Raw genomic sequence first — 18,593 nt, forward strand, 5'->3', positions numbered from 1 at the left:
TCACTTAGAGAAGCTGGTCTTCACCTCTAATATTCCTGTCTGTTTCCCCCAAGTGTCTTGGATACCTGTCAGGCTTTCCTGCAGTCCCCGAAGCCCCCGGATGCTGTGGTGACCCTGTGGAGAATGGAGACGCTGGCCCAGCGCATGCTCCTCCTCCTTGCAGGTGAGCTGCTCTTGGGAGAAGGGCTGGTTGGTCCCCGCCTGTTTCCAGAGCTCAACTGGCCACAAGATGGTTGGATGCCCTTGAGCTACTCTTGGGCTCAACTGCAGCCTTCTTGCCAGGTTCCCTAGACCCTGAGGACCTCCTCTCCCCCTGCCCCCAGCACTGTGACCTCCAGCCAAGGTGAACATCCCCCTCCCTGCTCCAAGCTCTGCCTCTGCTCATGGAATGTGCTTCCCTGTCTCTGTGGCCTCAACTTCAGCCACGCCCTCTGGCTGGAGCCAGGGCATCTCTTCCAGGAGGAATGCCTGCGTCCCATTTGCGTCCTGTTTGCTTGTGGTGACCTTGAGTTGACCTCTATCTAATGTGGTATTAAGGCTCCTATTTCTTAAGTCTCCCTCCTCTGCCCGAGTCAATGTTCTTTGGAGGCAGCAACTGTGTCTCCGTCTCCTGTGCGTGCCCAGTGCCTGGCGTGGAAGATCACTCTACTGACAGGTGCTGGGTGGTCCATGCAGTGACTCAACTCCTAGAACACTTTCTCTGAAGTCCTGGCACTGAGTGCTTGTCTTTAAGTTTGTTGGACCCTCTCCTGCATTTGTTTGCTACCTCACTGAGAACAGGATCTGTTACTCATTCAGTTCTGTCTCCATGATACTCAGCATAGAGTCTGTGACAGTGAGTCATTGCTACTTACATTGTAAACGAATTCATTCATCTAAGATCCTTCTTACCAAATCCATTACTACAGATTTCAGTGACATTTCCCTGGCATACCATTGTGGAAGGAAAGTACCACGAGCTGCCTCGTGGGGCTCCTGGGTGATTTTTAGATCTTTTTCCAAGACGTGAACCCTGGCCTCAGAGCACATTTGGACCATAGACTGCACAGTGCTGCTGGAGTGTATTCACCCACGCATGCATGTTGCTGCTTTTTCACGCGTAGGCTCCTAAATGAGGCTGCACCCAGACCTCTTTTTTTTTTTTTAATTAAAACAATGTGTTTTTGGCCACATTCCTTTGTGGCTCAAATGGTAAATAATCTGCCTGCAATTCAGGAGACCTGGGTTCAATCCCTTGGTAGGGAAGATCCCCTGGAGAAGGGGATGGCAACCTACTCCAGTGTTCTTGCCTGGAGAATTCCATGGACAGAGGAGTCTGGCAGGATACGGTCCATGGGGTCATAAAGATTCAGACATGACTGAACGACTAACACTTTCACACTTGCTGCTGCATGTGGAATCTTAGTTCTCTAACCAGGGTTGGAACCTGTGCCTCTGCATTGGGAGCACAGAGTCTCAACCACTGGGTCACCAGGGAAGTCTTTGCACACAGCTGTCTTGGTGTAGTCGGGCCTAAAGTCCTTGACAGCAATGGTGTCAGGGATGTTGGGGAGATGGGTGTGAGCCCAGAGGAGGACACGAGGAAGCTGAGGTGGGCTGATCAGGAGAAGAGAGGAGCTGGGGTCAGTGGAGCAGGCTGTGAGCCCTGGGTCCCGCGTGGAGCCTGCCAGGCCAGCTCTGCCCCCTCCCTGTCGTCCCAGGTGGACCTGACACCTGTCTCACGCTGCTGCCTCCTCCTGACTTACTCTCTGATGACTGTAATTACTTAGATGATTATTCTCAGGTGAGGCGTTATGTCCCCTGAGAAGCTCTTCTCAGCACCCCTGCCTGGGTTCGGTGGCCCTGTGTCAGGCCCCTTAGCTGTGCCCTCTGGGCAGTGAGCCCGTGGGCTCCTTGTGACTGCATTTGAATGTGGGGACTGGAGCCGGCAGCCACTGGCAGATGCTTGGTGAGTGAACACGTGAGCACGTGTTAGCAGCCCTCTTGGGCTCAAGTCTCTGTCCCCCGGGACTCCTGCATGAGCGTGGTCTGTGAATTTTGCTCTGACATCCTGGAGGGAACATGTGGCCCTGGCAGGCAGTGTCCAGGCCCAGGTGTCCCTGTGTGGCTGTGTGGCACTGGAGGACACCCTGCAGAGGTTGCTTGGGCTCAGTGCAGGAGTGACCACACCCGCCACCAACAGTGATCTAGGGCCTGGAGGGGGTTGACTAAGGGTGTGCGCAGCAGAGGCTGGGGCTTTGGGAGGAGAGGCTCGTTTAGGGCAGGACCCAGCATATCAAGTGTTAGTGTTAGTTGCTCAGTTGTGTCAGACTCGGCAACCCCATGGATGCAGCCCGCTAGGCTCCTCTGTCCATGTGATTCTCCAGGCAGGAATACTGTGGTGGGTTGCCTTTTCCTCCTCCAGGGGATCTTCCCGACCCAGGCATCAAATCTGGGTCTCCTGCATTGTAGGCAGATTCTTTGCCATCTGAGCCACCAGGGAAGATGTCAACTTTGATCTCACATTAAGTTGAATCATGGTGGCTGGGGCAGGGGAAGGACCAGGGCTTCCAGACCAAATGGGCCGGGGTCCAGTGCCTGCAGACACAGGCTGGCCTGAGCTGGACACAGAGGCTGGAGCTCGTGGCTATTTCCAAGTGAGAGGATGAAATCAGTGAGGCATGGATGCATGGGTGCCTGGCATGTACTAGGCCTGCTCCTGGATTCTGTTAAGAGGGCAGGTTGAGTATGGGTGGCCCTGCCCACCGTGAGGACATCATCCCACAGCTTACGAAGAGCTGTTTGTAGCGAAAAAGGGTAACTTAGGGTCTAGCACAGGCTTAGCTTTGATCCACTCACTCACCTCTCTTTTGTAATACCTTCTTAAACCCAAGAATCGATGAATCTTTTAGTGGCAGAGCAGGAGAGGAGTGAGGCTGGTCTGGGAGGCAAGGTGAATTCATTTTATAAGTGAAATCCCAGTTGTCATGTAGGTTTATTTTTTTCTTTAAAGAAAAATCTCTGTTCCCAGCCAGAGATGTTATGAGTGTTGTTGCTGTATTATGCACCTCGGCTCACCTTTGGGTGGCTGACAGATATTCTCACATGCAGAGCTCGCACTCTAAAATGTGGCTGCTTATCTGACATAGTGAACCCAGCCACACTTTAAAGCATAATTATTTCACTGTTTTATAGTCAGCTAATGTAATGGCTTTTAAATAAATTAAACATTCATCAATACTTGAATTTATATGTATTTTGCCATTCTGTACTGCATTTGCTAAATTAATATAGCACACTTGAGTCACTTCGTTACTGAAGATTAATTTCTAATTTTTATATTTCATTTCAAGAAAACCCAAGCATGTCATACTTAAGCATGAGTAACATTCAAACTTCATCTCCACTTTCCTTATTAAGTTGTCACTCCATTCTGTAGTGACAGGCCCCGAGAAGTTACAGGGTATTGGGTAGAATGGGCCAAAATGGGCAAGTCGTCCTCCTCTGTCACACAGAGGGAATACAGTCAGATCTGTTACAGTGACTGTTGACAATGAAACAGTGATTGGTGTGTCACAGAGTTAAGTTCAGCAACACCATGAGGAAAGTAACATTTTTGTCCTTTGGATCTAGTACCTGAAATACGTTAGAAAAGTCTGCCTGGGAACAGGGTGTGTAGTTTGACGGCTCTTAAACCAAAAGGGACCTTGTAGTCACCTTTGACTTGGTTTGATCTGGTTTCCCAAATTGGCAAACAAAGGTCCAGAGAGTGTGAGTGACTTGCCCAGGGCCTGGGGTGTGGGGGAGAAGTCAGAGTCCCTCTTCGGTGGAGAGGCATAGAAGGGATGACCAAACAGAGAAGAGGGTCCGGACAGGGAGATGGGCCAGGCATGGGGGTGGCCTGATGTGACCAAATGCTGGAAGAATGCCAGTAGCAGGTGGGAAGAGCCAGGACTGGTCGAGGGGGCAGGTCTGCAGAGGCCAAGTGAGGTGCAGCAGGAATGGGCCTGGAAGGTAGGGGACAGAGGTTAGCATTTCCAAGCCTCCTGGGCAGCTGCAGGACAGTGTCAGTGGTGGGGCAGCTACATCTCCAAAACAGAGGGTCCATTTGTTCTCAAGGCTTCCCTGGTGGCTCTGATGGTAAAGAATCCACTTGCAATGCAGGAAACTTGGATTCGACCCTAGGATTGGGAAGATTCCCTGGAGAAGGAAATGGCAACCACTCCAGTGTTCTTACCTGGAGAATCCCATGGACAGAGGAGCCTGGTGGGGTCACAAAGCATCAGACATGACTGAGTGACTAAGCACACACACATTTGTCCTCAAAGATACATGCTGGATGCTTCATATACCTTCAGATCAGATCAGATCAGATCAGTCGCTCAGTTGTGTCCGACTCTTTGCGACCCCATGAATCACAGCACGCCAGGCCTCCCTGTCCATCACCCACCCCCGGAGTTCACTCAGACTCACGTCCATCGAGTCAGTGATGCCATCCAGCCATCTCATCCTCTGTCGTCCCCTTCTCCTCCTGCTTCCAATCCTTCCCAGCATCAGAGTCTTTTCCAATGAGTCAACTCTTCGCATGAGGTGGCCAAAGTACTGGAGTTTCAGCTTTAGCATCATTCCTTCCAAAGAAATCCCAGGGCTGATCTCCTTCAGAATGGACTGGTACCTTACCTTATTCATTTTCCATTTTAATAAGAGATTACTTGTATTTTTAACAATAATATGTTGGGTTTCAAAATCAGAGAAATAGCAAGATTAATGAGAAAATATAAACTGGGTGGTCTGCTTCTGGAAAGTGTGAATTTGGGTTTATTCTATGCACTCTACCTTGTCTGCAGTTCAAAACCATTTTAGAAAAAGAATTTTTGAGAGACAATGTAAAAATGTAAGAAGCAGGACTTTTGCTTCTTTTTTTTCCCTATGTGAAAGTGACAGAAGTTTTGTTATTCGTGAGAATACATTTCATCTTCTGTAAGGTGAAGACACAGAAGCACGTGTGAAGCCAGGGGCTGCACGCCTGTGGATGCGCTAGGTTTGCGCATGCGCAGTGGAGCCCTCTGTGATTCAGCAGGGTGGGTCGCGAGGCTGCGCTGAGCAGCGTTGCGAGCAGCCGGGAAGCAAGGCAGTTGTAGTCCTGAGAAGATAAGAGGTCAGGAGCCTGGGGAAGGAGCCGAGAGCGAGTGAGATGGAGCCGCAGGTTCCTTCACCAGCTGCCTGCTTTAGGAAGAGCACGTGGCCCAGGGTGGAGGCGAGTTGGGGGGAGGGAGTGGCGAGGGACAGGCCTGTCAGGGTGTCACCCTGTCCTGGGCATGACCTGGGGGCTCTGGACAAGGCACAGTGTCCAGAGGTGTTGAGTGTGACTGACAGTCGGGTTTGTGAGGAGCCAGGTGGTACTCCCAGGATGCCGCATCTAAAGGGTGGACGGTGGGGGCCTGCTGTCCATCGTGTGTGTGTGTGTGTGTGTGCGCGCGCACGCGTGCGTGCACGCATGTGTGAGTGAGAGAGCTCGAGCAAGCGAGAGACGCACCTTCAGACTGAGGCCCTTCTACCTGTCGCTACTCCAGGCCCGTTGGTGAAAACCAAGACTGCCCTGGGCAAAGTGGGTGACGGGGGCACGTTGCCCAAGGGGTGCGAAGACGGGGGCCGTTTGGGGCGGGGGAGAAATATCTTAACTTCTATACTTTCAGTTAGACCAGAATAAAACAGTGTTTATTTAGTTGCATTTGAGACTCAAAAGGAGCAGCGTCCCCCTCATTTCTGGTAGTTTTAGAATTCTTTATGAATCTGAGTCATTTTGAACCTTTTAACAGTGCCTTCGTGAGAGCCGAGGAGAACTGCATACTGATGGCTTCTCTGTGTGTTTCCTCTGCAGAAAACCACTCTCTGACGAAGGACATATTGTGTGCCGCTCTGCACTGTGAGCAGAGCGTGGCGAGGCTTCTGCTGTTAGCTGCCCTGCGAGCGGTCGTTCTGGGGCACGACCATTACCAGGTTTGGCATCTTTGATGACTCAGAGACCTCCCTATTCCTTATGACTGGCCTGTGCAGGACAGTTTCCTGTTCCAGGCTTGCTGGCGTGGTCCTAAAGACAAGGGACCATGGTGCAGAGCTGTGTGGGGAGTCAGGGCTGCAGACTGGGTGTCCACACCTCCTCCCCCAGGTCTTCCGGCTGCTGCTTGAGTGGCTGGCACAGGCTTGGGAGAGCTGGTTGTTAAATGTTTAAGAGTTTTGCAAGTTGGTTCTTAAACATAGACATCATTAAGAATCCAATTATATATGGTAAAATAAAGTTGAAAACAAAGACTCTAAACATTAAGATTCCTCACTTCTAATTAGTTTAGCATGTTTTGCTCTTGTCTGAGAAGGTTGGCGTTCTTTTATCTGCACAGTGGGCCTGCTACTGCTGGTCTCTTCCCCATCCTGTGTTCAGTGACGTCATGTAGCCTGTTTGAGTAGGTCATGCCGAGAGTCTGGCAGGCAGAAGGAACATGGGGGCAGAGGAGAAAAGCCATGTGTGCGTGAGTTTGCCACCAAGTAGGAAGCGAATAGTCTGGTCTGATGGACTGCCCAGCCCCACCCTCCCCAGGCCTCAGATGGACAAGACTCCGGCCAAGGCCTCATGCTCTGAACACCACTGGTCCCAGGCTTCTCGTCTTCCTTGCTCCACAATTCAGAGGTTCTGTGTGGTGGCCCCTTTAGGGGACTTGCGTTTTGGTGCTCATATCACATGCAGAGTTCATTTGTGCCCAGGAAATCCCAAGGCAGGGACTCAGAGGCCAGGACTCTCTACTTTGACACCTCAGAATTCTTCACATTTGACTTGCTTGGAACGCACATTTGTTAGTTCTCTGATCATCTGAACAATTCATGACTTTCCTTTGTGAGAGTGATCAGTGGCAGTTTTGAGAAAGATATTTAGAAGCGTTATTAAAATGTAATGTGTTCTCTCAGCCTTAGCACCATCTTTGGAGAAACCTCTGTGCCATGAGAGTGAAGTGGAGGGAGAAGCCATTGTGCAAAAGAAAACAGATGAGGCGGAGGTCCAAGCAAACGTGTACACCCATGGCAGCCACAGAGGCAGGAACAAGGGAAGCCAGAGGCCAGGGACGCTGGGACAAACTGCTGGACTGCATGCCTGCTATCCAGAACTTGTCTCAGTGGATCTGGAACTTTGAATGGTCTCCATGGCCATTCTGATCTCCTCAATCACCTTTGAGAGACTCAGCTTGCTTGTATCAAAGCAGCCCCTTTTGGTCCTTTGCCCTGGACCTGTGACATTATGGGCTAGTTCTCTTCTCAGTTGTGGCTGAACGTAACGTGTACAATACATCATCTCTTTTGCTGTCTTAGCTGAAGGAAAAAAAAATAGTATGTGTTGATTTACATGAGATAGGGGCTTCCCTGGTGGCTCAGTGGTAAAGAATCCGCTGGCCAATGCAGGGAACTAGGGTTCAATCCCTGGGTCAGGAAGAGTTCCTGGAGAAGGAAATGGCACCCCACTCTGGTATTGTTGCCTGGAGAATCCCATGGACAAAGGAGCCTGGCAGACTACAGTCTACGGGGTCACAGAGAGTCAGACGTGACTGAGCATGCGTGAGTTACATGAGATGAGATTTCCCCAAATCCCCACAACCTGGGACTGTGCTTGCAATATCAGGAAGAACTGGGTGATGAAATAAATCAATTCTGATGATGTGAAATAAATGATATACAGCAGAACTATATTTAAAACGGGTAACCAACAAGGACCTACTGTATAGCACAAGGAATTCTGCCCAGTGATGTGTGGCAGCCTGGATGGGAGGGGAGTTTGGGGAGAATGGATCCATGTATATGGATGAGTCCTTTGCTGGTTATCGGAAACAACCACAGCACTGTTAATTGGCTATACCCCAATACAAAATTAGAAGTGTTAAGTTTGGAGGAAAAATGATATATAGCAGAACTGCTGAGTCCAGGGAAGTGTGTATAGGTTTATATGTGTCTGTACATACAAATACATGTGATCTCCTGCATTTGGGGTCATTTTATATTTTAAGTGAAGTTATATTTGCCAGTTAGTTTTATGAATTATAGGTATTTTACATTCTTATCAATTTATAGGTATTGTATACTTTATAAAATGATCAGTCTTTTATACAGCTGTTTATGCTTGTAAAAGATGCTGATAACGTGTCCATGGAGTCTTAAGAGTCAGGGCCTAGACCAGGGATTCTTCCATGGGGTTTCTCTAAGCACCCACTTCTCCTGCCAAAGAGTGGCCTGGCACCTTCCTTGAACAGTGTCTGTTTTCAGGCTCTCAGCTGGGCAGTGCTGGTCCTTGCCATGCCCTTGTGTCCGCTGGGTAAATGGCAGGGCCAGGCAGAGCAAGGCTCTCCTGGTTCCCAGCCAAGGGCTCCTTCCAAGACCTTGCAGTGTGCACCCAGGCAGTTGGGCAGGATCAGACATTCTCCGTCTCCTCTGCCCTGTTTCCTTAGAGTGAGGACGGTGGACTGGCAGCTGTGTAGACAGTAGACTGACGGTCCATGTGATGCTCGGCAAGGATGCCAGCGTGTCTGGTTGAGTTCATGCCAACAGTCTCCAACTGTATCACTGCTGTGTTTTCTAGGAATTGGAAAAGATATGGACCTCTCCCCATCAACTAAGCTGTGAAGGCCTTCACAGGAATCTCTCTAGAGCCTTGGAAAGCTTCAGAAGCAGTTTGGAAGATGCCAGTGAGCAGGACTGTGAATGCCAGTCTGGGCCGGCCTCCAAGCCACACACGTATGCCCTGGTGGGGCCCAAGCTGCCTCAGTCTCTCTCTTCATAAGGATGATGTCGTGCATTAGTAAATTATGAATCTCAGGCAATAATGTATAACATACACCGTTAATGGCTCAGAGGGTAAAGCATCTGCCTGCAATGTGGGAAACCGGGGTTTGATCCCTGGGTCAGGAGGAGCCCCTGGAGAAGGAAATGGCAACCCACTCCGGTACTCTTGCCTGGAAAATCCCATGGACGGAGAAGCTTGGTAGGCATCATGGGATCACAAAGAGTCAGACACGACTGAGCAACTTCACTTTCACACACCGTTAATGTACACATTAATGCATGTATTTTCTCACCCACACCAAAGTTTCCCATGACTTTTAACTTTTGAAATTGTAAGTGGTAGGAGCAGCATTAGTGCTGAGGCTGGCTTTATTGGGGAACAAGAAATTGAATCAAAATGTCAAGATTCAACATTACAATATGGTAGTAAAGATGTTCTGTAGAGTCAGGCAGTGATTTTCCAAAGCATCTTCATACTGGGTTAATTTTGCTCTGTGTTCTCAAAGTGTTAACCCTCAGAAAAGGAAGTTGGGGACTTGTTTCTGAAAGTGACTTATTCCCAGAAAAAATGGTGTTCCTCTGACTTTTTGGTATCCTCATTTCTCATACATTCCATGGTCTACCCTAACTGTTCTTTCTGCATTTATGAGAAGCCATTTGTTATGCATCCTTACTCTCCTGCCTCCTCCTGCTTGGCAGGGGGTGTCATGATATTAATGGGTGTCCACACACAGACACATCGTGTGTCCAATTATCTGAGAAATTTTAGGGAAAGGCAATCTTGTTATCTAGCTCATTTCCTGGGAACTGAGGCAGTGTATTCAACGAACATTGTTCCTGGGGCTTTATCTTGCCTAAATTAGCTTTAATTTTCTGCCATTTTAGGTTGGCCCAAAGCCTGGAGAAGACTTTATTGTTGTCTGGGAATCCCATAATGACTTTTCTTAGCAATTTCACAGTAGCTGAGGGTGAGTATGTAGCTCCTCCAAGTGTGCTTGATTAAATATTAAATTTAGTTTCTCACACAAATATATCATTAAAATAAAACATGTAAAGGGTGAGTTATGCTATCTATATGTGGTAAATAGCAATTTAGAGCCTGGATGCTCTGATGTATTTGGGGCTGAGAAGAAAGTCCTAGAATCCTGGGTACCAAAACGAAGAAAGGATGAGAGACGCTTCTGTGGTCCAGGAGTCTCCCTGGCCCTGTCTCCCTGTCTCCCAGTCTTATAGATCCCGAAGCCCCCTTGCATCACCGTGTCAGGTCTGAAGAATTCTGGCAAATCTCTTGTTCGGAAAAGTGAGATGAATAGATATGTGGGGAGAAGTGAGTTTCCTTGGTCACTGTTCCCTTGGTGGGGACACTTCTTTCTAGAGTAAAATTTAAAATGCATGGGTCTTAGAGGAAGCAACTGAGCAGAATTGCCACATCATCTGGGGTTTTGTTTTACTTCTGATACAAATGATCGCAGCACCCCCACGGAAGAGTAAGGTTTGACTTTATTTGGTGCTTGTTATGGGCTGGATGGAGTGGAAGAACGGTCCTTGCCAGGTTTTCATGTCAGATCTTATCTTCACTACTTCAGTCAGGAGTAGCCCGAATATTTATTATTATAAGATTTCCTTCCTTCTGATTGTCTTTCAGATGTAAAAGTAAAAGATTTGATGCAGAATATCAGCAAGTTAACTGAAGAGCTCCGATCTCTGCACATCTCAGATGGAACCATCAACAGTATTTTAGAAGCAAACATCTCCCACTCAAAGGTGGGGTTGCCACTTCTGTTCATGGCTGGGGCTGCTGACTAACCCCTACCCCACGGCTGGGGATCCCCTGTGAACTGTGTGTGTGTATTTGTTAATTGCTCAGGTGTGTCTGAGTCTTTGCAACCCCCTGGACCGTAGCCCATCAGCCTCCTCTGTTCATGAAATTTAGCAAAGAATACTGGAGTAGGTAGCTGTTTCCTTCTCCAGGGGATCTTCCTGACCCAGGGATCCAACCTGAGTCTCCCGCATTGCAGGCAAATTCTTTACCATCTAAGCCAGCAGGGAAGCCCCTGAACCATGTAAATGGAGCCAGAAAGGAGATCACAGAACACGCTGGCAACCCAGGGGCATCATGATCTGCTGCCAAGACCTTGGAGTCTTCAGTTTCATAATAGTGTCTTTACCAGAGTTCAGTTCAGTTCAGTCACTCAGTTGTGTCCTACTCTTTGCAACGGCAGCATGCCAGACTTCCCTGTCCCATCACCAACTCCTATATCTTGCTCAAACTCATGTCCATCAAGTTAGTGATGCCATCCAACTCTCATCCTCTGTCGTCCCCTTCTCCTGCCTTCAGTCTTTCCCAGCATCAGGGTCTTTTCTGATGAGTCTATTCTTCACATAAGGTATTGGCCAAAGGATTGGAGTTTCAGCTTCAACATCAGTCCTTCCAATGAGTATTCAGGACTGATCTCCTTTAGAATGGACTGGTTGGATCTCCTTGCAATCCAAGGGACTCTCAAGAGTCTTCTCCAACACCACAGTTCAAAAGCATCAATTCTTTGGCACTCAGATTTCTTTAGGGTCCAACTGTCACATCTATACATGACCACTGGAAAAGCCATAGCTTTGACTAGATGGACCTTTGTTTGCAAAGTAACATCTCTGCTTTTTAATATGCTATCTACGGTGGTCATAGCTTTTCTTCCAAGGAGCAAGCGTCTTTTAATTTCATGGCTGCAGTCACCATCTGCACTGATTTTGGAGCCCCCCAAAATAAAGTCTGTCACTGTTTCCATTGTTTCCCCATTTGTTTGCCATGAAATGATGGGACCAGATGCCATGATCTTGGTTTTCTAAGTGTTGAGTTTCAAATCAACTTCTTCACTCTCCTTTTTCACTTTAATCAAGAGGCTTTTTAGTTCTTCGGTTTCTGCCATAAAGGTGGTGTCATCTGCATATCTGAGGTTATTGATATTTCTGCTGGCAGTCTGGATTCCAGGTTGTGCTTCATCCAGCCCAGCGTTTCTCATGATGTACTCTGCATATAAGTTAAATAAGCAGGGTGACAATATATAGCCTTGATGTACTCCTTTCCCAATTTGGAACCTGTTTGTTGTTTCACATTTGGTTCTAACTGATGCTTCTTGTCCTGCATATAGATTCCTCAGGAGGCAGGTCAGGTTGTCTGGTATTCCCATCTCTTTAAAAATTTTCCACAGTTTGTTGTGATTCACATAGTCAAAGGCTTTGGCATAGTCAGTAAAGCAGAAGTAGATATTTTTCTGGAACTCTCTTGCTTTTTTGATGACCCAACGGATGTTGGCAATTTGATCCCTGGTTCCTCTGCCTTTTATAAATCCAGCTTGAACATCTGGAAGTTCACGGTTCACATACTGTTGAAGCCTGGCTTGGAGAATTTTGAGCATTACTTTGCTTGCGTATGAGATGAGTGCAATTGTGCAGTAGTTTGAGCATTCTTTGGCATTGCCTTTCTTTGGGATTGGAATAAAGACTGACATTTACCAGTCTTGCATCCACCGCTGAGTTTTCCAAATGTGCTGGCATATTGAGTGCAGCACTTTCACAGCATCATCTTTTAGGATTTGAAATAGGTCAACTGAATTCCATCACCTCCACTCACTTTGTTTGTAGTAATGCTTCCTAAGGCCCACTTGACTTCGCATTCCAGGATGTCTGGGTTTAGGTGAGTGATCACGCTGTTGTGATTATCTGGGTCATGAACATCTTTTTTGTACAGTTCTTCTGTGTATTCTTGCCACCTCTTCTTAATATCTTCTGCTTCTGTTAGGTCCATACCATTTCTATCCTTTATTGTGCCCATCTTTGCATGAAACGTTCCCTTGGTATCTCTAATTTTCTTGACAAGATCGCTAGTCTTCCCCATTCTATTGTTTTCCTCTATTTCTTTGTATTGATCACTGAGGAAGACTTTCTTATTTCTCCTTGTTATTCTTTGGAACTCTGCGTTCAGATGGGTATATCTTTCCTTTTCTCCTTTGCCTTTAGCTTCTCTTCTTTTCTCAGCTATTTGTAAGGCCTCCTCAGATAACCATTTTGCCTTTTTGCATTTCTTTTTCTTGGGGATGATCTTGATCACTGTCTCCTGTACAATGTCACGAACCTTCATCCATATTTCTTCAGGCACACTGTCTATCAGATATAATCCCTTGAATTTATTTCTCACTTCCACTGTGTAATCGTAAGGGATTTGATTTAGGTCATACCTGAATGGTCTAGTGGTTTTCCCTACTCTCTTCAATTTTAGTCTCAATTTGGTAATAAGGAGTTCATGGTCTGAGCCACAGTCAGCTCCCGGTCTTGTTTTTGCTGACTGTATAGAGCTTTTCCACCTTTGGCTGTAGAGAATATAATCAGTCTGACTTCGGTGTTGACCATCTGGTGATGTCCATGTTAGACTTGTGTCTTGTGTTGTTCGAAGGGAGTGTTTCTATGACCGGTGCATTCTCTTGGCAAAACTCTGTTAGCCTTTGCCCAGCTTCATTTTGTACTCCAAGGCCAAATTTGACTGTTACTCCAGGTATCTCTTGACTTCCTACAAATTTTGCATTCTCGTCCCCTATGATGAAAAGGACATCCTTTTTGGGTGTTAGTTCTAGAAGGTCCTGTAGGTCTTCATTGAACTGTTCCACTTCAGCTTCTTCAGCATTACTGGTTGGGGCATAGGCTTGGATTACCGTGATATTGAATGGTTTGCCTTGGAAACGAACAGAGATCATTCTGTCATTTTTGAGATTGCATCCAAGTACTGCATTTCGGACTCTTTTGTTGACTGTGATGGCTACTCCATTTCTTCTAAGGGATTCTTGCCCACAGTAGTAGATATAATGGTCATCTGAGTTAAATTCACCATTTCCAGTCCATTTTAGTTCACTGATGTTCCTAAAATGTCGATATTCACTCTTGCCATCTCCTGTTTGACCAGTTCCAATTTACCTTGATTCATGGACCTAATGAATGGTTGTTGCTGACCCATGAAAAGACGTAGGGATTCTTGGCCTCCGGAAGAGAAGAACTCAATCTGGGGCCAGAGTCGAGGCTTGATTGCTCTGAGCTTTTGGGCAATAGAGTTTTATTAAAGTGTAAAAGGGATAGAGAAAGCTTCTGACATAGACATCAGAAGGGGTCACAAAGAGTACCCCCTTGCTAGTGTTAGCAATGGAGTTATATACCTTATACCTTTTAATTAGTTATTATAGTGAATAAAAAAAATGTCTCAAGTTTGTGAAAATTTTATGAGACCTACTCTCACAATTTACAGTTTAGGATAACAAGATTAGAATTTAACAATAGAAAGATCCTCCAGACCTACTGCCATAATATACATTCTAAGATATCAGGATTAGTCAGAAGGTTTTCAGGAAGGAGAAACTGTCCTCCAGCCGGATACATTGTTGTTATGTAATCCCTAGTACAGAATTTAAACTGAGTTTTGTAATTGACTGAGACTACGGAATGCAGAGGAAAAAAGTTTTTCCTTTCTCCTCCTTGAGAGTTCCAGACCCCCAATCTCCACTTTGAGAGCCCCAGACCCCTTTCTCCTCCTTGGGGACCCTGAACTTCTTATCAATCTGCCTGGGAATTGACTCTCTCACTAGCATTCCAGGTTCCTATGCACTGTTGTTCTCTACAATTGTTGTCTGGACTTGACCAGAGTTAGAAAGGGTAAAATTGGTGGTGATGTTCGTTCCTGATTCCCAAACTGATTTCCTTTCAGTAGGGAATGGTCTGCAAGCTGACAGCATGTTGGAGCAGTGTGACAGCAGCGGGCAGGCCACCACCTGGTGGGTGAGGAGCACTGAGGGCCCAAGAGTAAGGAGATGGGGATATAGGCTGGGTTTGCCCATGCAGGGCAGAGCAGGTGAACTTCATCTGGATCCTCCGCAAGTGCTTTGCTGAGATCACCTTTTGGCTCTCGCATGGGGGTTTACTTCCCTGTTGGTAAAGAATTTGACTGCAGTGTGGGAGACCCAGGTTTGATCCGTGGGTCAGGAAGAACCCCTGCAGAAGGAAATGGACAACCCACTCCAGTATTCTTGCCTGGAGAATTTCATGGGCAGAGGAGCCTGGCGGGCTATAGTCTGTAGCAACTGAAGCGACTTAACACCGCACAGGTTGCTGCCTGATTAGCAAGCGGCCGCCAGGTGTCACTGACGCTCTGCCGCGAGAGGGCTGGGCCCTGCAAGGGCTTGAGGTCTGAGGTGCCTTTGCGGTTGAGGTGGCTGTGCGGTGCTTTCTTGTGTGTGTCCTTCTGACCATGTGGGTCACTGCGGATGGTCACCCGAGTGGCTGGATGGTGAGGCTATCGGCAGGGGCGTTTAAAAAGCTTGCATTCTTGGGATTCAAATTAGTAATGTAAGTTAGTAATATTTGCTGTGCTACCTAAGTGGATACATGAACTCTTGTGTGCCTATAAATCTGAGATAATAAATTCATGTTTGGTTAAGTGACACTTGGGCCCTAGATTCTTCTAGATTGTTAGGTTGATGGCAGCATCTCTTAATACATATTATCAGTAGTAACTTCGGCATTTCTCTCTTTGAACTTCTCTGCCTTTCCCTGGTTGGGAAGACCCCCTGGAGAAGGAAATGGCAACCCACTCCAGTATTCTTGCCTGGAGAATTCCGTGGATTGAGGAACCTGGTAGGCTACAGTCCACGGGGTCTCAAAGAGTCTGAGTGGCTTCGCTTCGCTTCGCTTCGCTTCGCCTTACCCTCAGCCAGTGTTGAGTTCGTCACCTACCTCAGAGGTCTCAGAGCTTCCAGAACGTGGAGTCCGCAGTTCCCCAAAGGCAGCAGGTGTCTGATGGGCTGGCTTGCAAGATAAATAGATGTGTTTGTGCAGCAGAGTTCCAGAAGCATGTGTGAGGTGGCGTTTCAGTGTGAGCCATGCAGTGAGGGAGCCCCTGGGCGTAAGGAGCTGCCCCGAGGATGGGGCTGAGGGCTCAGATGGAAATGGGGAGAAACCCCCACTGTGAGAAGTCACGGGAGAGCCACAGGTTGGCTGACTTGGGTCAGGGCTCCCAAGGAGGCAGAAAGGGACGGAGCCGGCCGACCAGTGGGGACACGGGCATCCGGGAAGCCCCTCTCTCCCCACGCTCTGTCCGTGAACGCCTGTATCTCCAGGTTAAACCTGAAACATAGACTCCTGGGTCCTGGAGTCCACGTCCTGGGACTGAATCCCCTCCCCGCGCCCGAGGCCAACCAAGCTTCCTATGCTGGGATGCGGTGTTCTTGGCTCAGGTCAGCAGTGACTTCCTCCCTGTGTGTTCCAGGCCACATTTTTATTCTTTTAAATGTCACAGCGAGGTCTAAGAGTTCAGGACCAAATAGACTGAGAGAGCAACCAGAGGCGCTTCTTCTCCCTGGATGCTCTCAGCTGGGGAAGATTGGGTTCTAGCATCCTCAGCAGCTTTGTCCCTTCCCTCCCCCCAGCACCCAGGTACTTATGGAGGGAGGAAGGGAAGGGCTGCCCCGGCTCCGATCTCTCCTGGGAGGCTTCTAAAGGGAAGAAGTACTCTGAAACCTTGTCTTATTTATGTCCCTCGGGCAGAAATGCGTGCATTTGGTGGGCCTGGCACAGTTTCTCTCTCTCACTGGAGGAGGCTGTCACTGAGCATCAGGAGCGACTGGTGCTCTGTTAGCTGAGAGATGCCTGGTCCGGATTCAGCCAGCTCCACACGTCCCATTTGTTACAACACACGAGGCTTGTCTTCTGGAAAGCTGCAATGGATAGTTCTTGGTGTAACTCGTTTCAGAGTGGACCCCGGTAAACAACTGGCTCATTCTGGCTTTTCTCTTCCCTGAGAGAGAAAGAAAGAATTACTTTGTGAGTGGAGTTAAGAGTTTCTGGCCCAGGCAGAGGACTGTGGCCAGGTGTGCCCTTTAGGGGGCTTCCCTGGTAGTCCAGTGGCTGAGACTCCGAGCTCCCAATGTAGGAGGCCCGAGTTTCATCCCTGGTCAGGGAACTAGATCCCAGGTGCTACAAGTGAAGATCCCGCATGCCACAGTGAAGATCTAAGATCCTGAGTGCCACAACTAAGACCCTGTGCATTCAAATGCATCAGTAATAAATATATTAAAGAAAAAAGGCACCGCCAACCATGCAGCATTTTACCCGAGGGAGCTGGTGCTAGCCTTGCCTGCAGGTAACCCCACCCCTGTGGCTTCAGATTGGAGCTTACATAAGGCCCTTTTAACTTGGGGAGCTTCAGACCCCCACTGTCAGTAAAGAAACAAAAATGTTGAATGGCCCCTCTAATGGGGCCTCTCTTTCATTACTCACACTTAGGTAAATATTTTTAAGCCTAAGTCTTAAGATTGATTGCATTAATTTCTGCAGAAAGTATTTCTTACCGATTCTGGCCAATTATTCTAACCATCAAGGTGTTTTCAGTCCTGATCCACTTTGCAGAGTGTCATTTGTCTCTCATCTTGGCTAGTCACAAAGGAGAAAATCACACCATCTGTATCTCATTCGTGTTATCAATGTAGAAAGAGGCTTGTGACCTGAGCAGTTGCCAACTCGCACCTGTTTAACAGTTTGGGCTCTTAGACCAGCTGTAGCACAACTGGTAACTTGTGTGTGTGCTAAGCCACTTCAGTCATGACCTACTCTTTGCAACCCCATGGATTGTAGCCCACCAGGCTCCTTTGTCCATGGAATTCTCCAGGCAAGAATACTGGAGTGGGTTGCCATGCGCTCCTCCAGGGGATCTTCCTGACCCAGAGATAAAACCTGCATCTCCTATGTCTCCTGCATTGGGCGGGAGAGTTCTTTACCATTAGTGCCCTGGTAACATACTAATCTAATAACTCTGCTTTTGAAAGAAAATGACTTTGAATTGATCTGGCATGATTTTAGCAATTGCCATATTCTTAAAGGGCTCGTGGCTAACCCAGGGTCAGAATTCACACCAGGGCTGACATTATCTGACAGTCATTTCTAAAGTTTAAAAGATAAAGCTAAGGTGGTTTTACCTTTCTTCTTGACTTCTAAAACACTCTTGGTGATAGACTGTTATACTGTCTGAAGCCCTGGGAGGAGGGGGCCCTGGGGATGGGCCGGGGTTGGGGTCTTGGGGGGGAGTGGAGTTTCCCACCAGGCCTGCAGCTGGTGGGTGACTGTCTTGGGGGCAGGCCCTCCCCCTTACTGCCACTTCAGGACAGGATGGGGGGCTTGATGCTGGCCCATAGACTTTTTATAGGAGTATGGAAGCAAAGAAGGAATTCACTAATTTAACTCTCGTTCTTAAATTCAATACTTTTCAATCAGTAAACCCATCTAATTCTTACACATCTTTCCTCACATTCCAGTAAGTCAAGCTCTGTTTTTGCTGTTAGCCTCCTGTCAGCTATAATGGATGTCACTGGGCTGTGTGTCATTTATAATGATCTCGTTTGGTTCTCCCCTTGGAGCACTTTTGGGTCTTGTTATCGTCTCTTTTGCTCAGATGGATAAACTCAGGCTAACAGTGTTGACCTCTGGGAGGTCCCACAGGAGGAGTTGGAGTTGCCTTATTCTGGACCCTTCCTGAGTCCTCCCCATGGTCTTCCCACTGCGTGTGGCTGCAGCTCTTCCAGATGGTCTAGGAGCCACCTACTGCCCTCTCATTGCACCCATCCAGGCCTCTTCATTGTGCGGGCAGATCCGAGCCCGATGGGACCCTGGGAGCCGGGCCCCAGCTCCTCTCTGTCCTGTAGAAACTGGTGCCTAGTATCCAGTCCCACTTCTTTGCTTTGACAAAAGCGGAGGTAGTCCAGTCACCTCCT

At 47.9% G+C, this 18,593-nt stretch overlaps 1 protein-coding gene across 1 annotated transcript in view; it reads left to right on the forward strand.

Annotated features, from left to right (window-relative positions):
• Positions 1-18,593, forward strand: part of ABCA13 (ATP binding cassette subfamily A member 13) — a 351,879-nt gene that overhangs the window by 40,549 nt on the left and 292,737 nt on the right. Inside the window, exons 15-19 of the mRNA XM_070368866.1 lie at positions 54-163; positions 5,861-5,979; positions 8,597-8,751; positions 9,685-9,767; positions 10,445-10,563. Of these exons, the coding sequence (XP_070224967.1) occupies positions 54-163; positions 5,861-5,979; positions 8,597-8,751; positions 9,685-9,767; positions 10,445-10,563 (586 nt within the window). The remainder of the gene's footprint in view (positions 1-53; positions 164-5,860; positions 5,980-8,596; positions 8,752-9,684; positions 9,768-10,444; positions 10,564-18,593) is intronic.

This window comes from Bos mutus, chromosome 4 (assembly GCF_027580195.1).
Source record: "Bos mutus isolate GX-2022 chromosome 4, NWIPB_WYAK_1.1, whole genome shotgun sequence".
In the NCBI taxonomy this organism is placed as follows: Eukaryota; Metazoa; Chordata; class Mammalia; order Artiodactyla; family Bovidae; genus Bos; species Bos mutus.